At 40.7% G+C, this 3,045-nt stretch overlaps 1 protein-coding gene across 1 annotated transcript in view; it reads left to right on the plus strand.

Annotated features, from left to right (window-relative positions):
• Positions 1–3,045, plus strand: part of LOC104958944 (TRAF2 and NCK-interacting protein kinase-like) — a 67,814-nt gene that overhangs the window by 43,716 nt on the left and 21,053 nt on the right. The window contains exons 4-5 of the mRNA XM_010786779.1: positions 870–995; positions 2,652–2,762. Of these exons, the coding sequence (XP_010785081.1) occupies positions 870–995; positions 2,652–2,762 (237 nt within the window). The remainder of the gene's footprint in view (positions 1–869; positions 996–2,651; positions 2,763–3,045) is intronic.

Genomic DNA, 3,045 nt, shown 5'->3' on the forward strand with positions numbered 1-3,045 from the left:
CCAAGTGATTATAACACCGTCAACCATATCATCTTATTATGAGCGGTGACTGCTGACCTCGTTGTGTCTGTAGTGTGTGTGTGTGTGTGTGTGTGTGTGTGTGTGTGTGTGTGTGTGTGTGTGTGTGTGTGTGTGTGTGTGTGTGTGTGTGTGTGTGTGTGTCAGAGAGGAAATGAGGACAGGCCTATCGCCATGGTAATATTAGCTGAGAGTAATCGTGGTCTCAGGCGTGTCTGAAGCAGGAGGGAATCTCAGTTATATTTAGAGATCCTCTCATTCTGCCAGAAAAACAATGAGGACAGCCGGAGTCAAACAACAACAAAGGAACTGATGAATGAATGAATGACTGAATAGGAAATGAACATATGAAGTATAACGATGAACCAATGAAAGAAAATACCAATGGAACAGATGGGGGAAGCATCAATAAACTGCGTATGAATGACTGTGTGAATAAATCTGCTTAAATACAATGAAAATAAATGACTGTATTCATTGATGATTGCAAATCAAATGAGGGGAAAAACTAACATTTGCTAACTTAACGAGCTCCAAAATGGGCTTACTAAAACAAATGTTTTTGTTTTCACAGCTGATGATCGCTAAATGAACGTAATCAAGGCCTCATTTTCTGACATTGTGCATAATCAATAAGAAATTAGCGTTTTAACCAACTGCCATCACAACAACTTGTTCTTAAAATCTGCTTTTTCGCTTTTTGGCAGTAACCCCCTAAAAGGAAACTAATTAAAAAGTCATGCTATTGTGGTTGATTGAACTCCATTCCCTTTCACCATCCTATTAATATGTTTGAGGGGTCACAAATAGAGGTCGCGGTTTAATGCCTGTTGATATTTCTCTTCTGCCAGGACGAGGAAGAGGAGATCAAAGCGGAAATTAACATGCTGAAGAAGTACAGCCACCATCGGAACATCGCCACCTACTATGGAGCCTTCGTGAAGAAAAACCCCCCTGGCGTAGATGACCAGCTCTGGGTACGATATTATCCGTGTGTGTGTGTTGGTGCTTGTTTCATATTCTGTTCAGTTCTCCTGAGTTTAAGAGAGGAAGGCTGTCGTTTCCAGGAGAGCCACAGAGCAGAAAAGAAAGAAGGGACTTTCCATTTTTCTCTGCTACACTTATGGGAAAGAAGCGAGTGTTGAGTTTGCTCAAGCACGCAGCGAATGTGTGCATTGAAGTGTGTGTATATACTTTGTGTGAAATACATAAAGGATATGAGTTACTGTGCGTGGCTCGCTGGCTGCTGCAATAAATCAAATGTTAATGCGATCTAAGGGAGCTTTCCCTTCTCTGATCCTGTAGCATTCATCACGTAACAATGGGAGGACACACACACACACACACACACACACACACACACACACACACTCACAACCATATGGATATACACAAAGCAGCCAGATATACTGCCTGCATAATTCCTCCTGACTCAACAGCTGCCTGTATGAGTGTGTTAGTAAGTGCACAAGCTGTATGTCTGCGTGCTTTGACATGTGTCCCGTTATGTTGATGCGTAAATGAGTTTTCTTTTGTATTTGCGTGCTGCTGGAGTACTTGTGCACAGCCTGGAGGAGAAGGGGTCGGCCATTACTCGCCAACTTCCTCTCCCTGTTATCCAAAGTGATGATGAGAGGAGCTTGAAGCGAGGCCAGAACTGAGCAGTAGCTGAAATTGTGCCCAAAAAAATCTCCTCCCTAAATGAGTCTGGGAGAGGAGGCAGCTGAGGATAGGGAGAGGAGAGGGGTTGACTGCAGAATGGACACATTGTGTTTGGGTCAAGAGATGGACTTGATGTGTTCCTGTGAACTGCTGACCTCGTTGTGTGTGTGTGTGTGTGTGTGTGTGTGTGTGTGTGTGTGTGTGTGTGTGTGTGTGTGTGTGTGTGTGTGTGTGTGTGTGTGTGTGTGTGTGTGTGTGTGTGTGTGTGGGGGACATTTTATTCTGTGCACATGCGTCAATGGAAATGAAAACATCCAAGAGTTACCATAGTTGTTGGTATTGGAGAAACAGACCAATAGCAATATCAGTACTAAGGAATATTATATATCCCAAACATATTTTTGACTAATTTTGTGTATAAAGATTTGCGTAGTAAATATATTTACACATGATGAAAATATATTACCTTTAAATATTTTATTTTTTAAGTATTCACAGTCAGGTTTTGACGGTTTTCTGAAGGCGTATAGACCAAATCAGGTACTTGTCAGATTATTAAATGATTAAAATAATTGCCCTGCTTTTAAAGATGACACCAAGGGGTGGACTTAAAAAGAAGTACATTTTGAGCAGTACCTTACATTTTTAAACACGTAAGAAATGCTGCAAATAAAATATATGTCTCTAGTTTATGTTTGTATATTTGACCTGATATTGGCTCAGAACTAAACTTACAAGTTGCTTGACTGACTGTCGATTAAGCCATTTGTAGGTTCAAAGAAAAAAAGTTAAATGTTTCTTTGTTTATTTTATTATGAGACATTATTAATAAAAAAAAGGTTATATACAAGCTTTTGTTTATCTAAGTAAGGTGAATATTTGGAGTTACTCTCTTGTTTGGATCAGATACTAGACCTGCTTGTTGCTGCAGAAGAACGTTCATTAATCAACTTGTGTGTGTGTGTGTTCAGCTGGTCATGGAGTTCTGTGGCGCCGGCTCAGTGACGGACCTGATCAAGAACACCAAGGGAAACTCTCTGAAAGAGGAATGGACCGCCTACATCTGCCGGGAGATCCTCAGGGTGAGTGGCCACTGTTTATTGTTTACTGTATGAAATGATTGTTTGTGAGTTTCGAAAACAACAGAAAGAGATCCTTGGTGATGAATAAGACCATGTGAGCTGTGTGTAGAAACGAAGCAGCTGTTTGATTATTCATTTTCAGATTCATCATCTCCCTGATTCAGCTCATGACTCTGTCTGGCATCAATGCACTAATGAGTTTATCAACAAAAAGTCCCCTGTGCAATGTAAACTAATCACTACTGTAGGATCGGGTGTTTTCCCTGTTATCTTAATTAAAATC

Source organism: Notothenia coriiceps, unplaced genomic scaffold (genome assembly GCF_000735185.1).
Source record: "Notothenia coriiceps isolate Sejong01 unplaced genomic scaffold, NC01 NC01_scaffold00029546, whole genome shotgun sequence".
Classification (NCBI taxonomy): domain Eukaryota; kingdom Metazoa; phylum Chordata; class Actinopteri; order Perciformes; family Nototheniidae; genus Notothenia; species Notothenia coriiceps.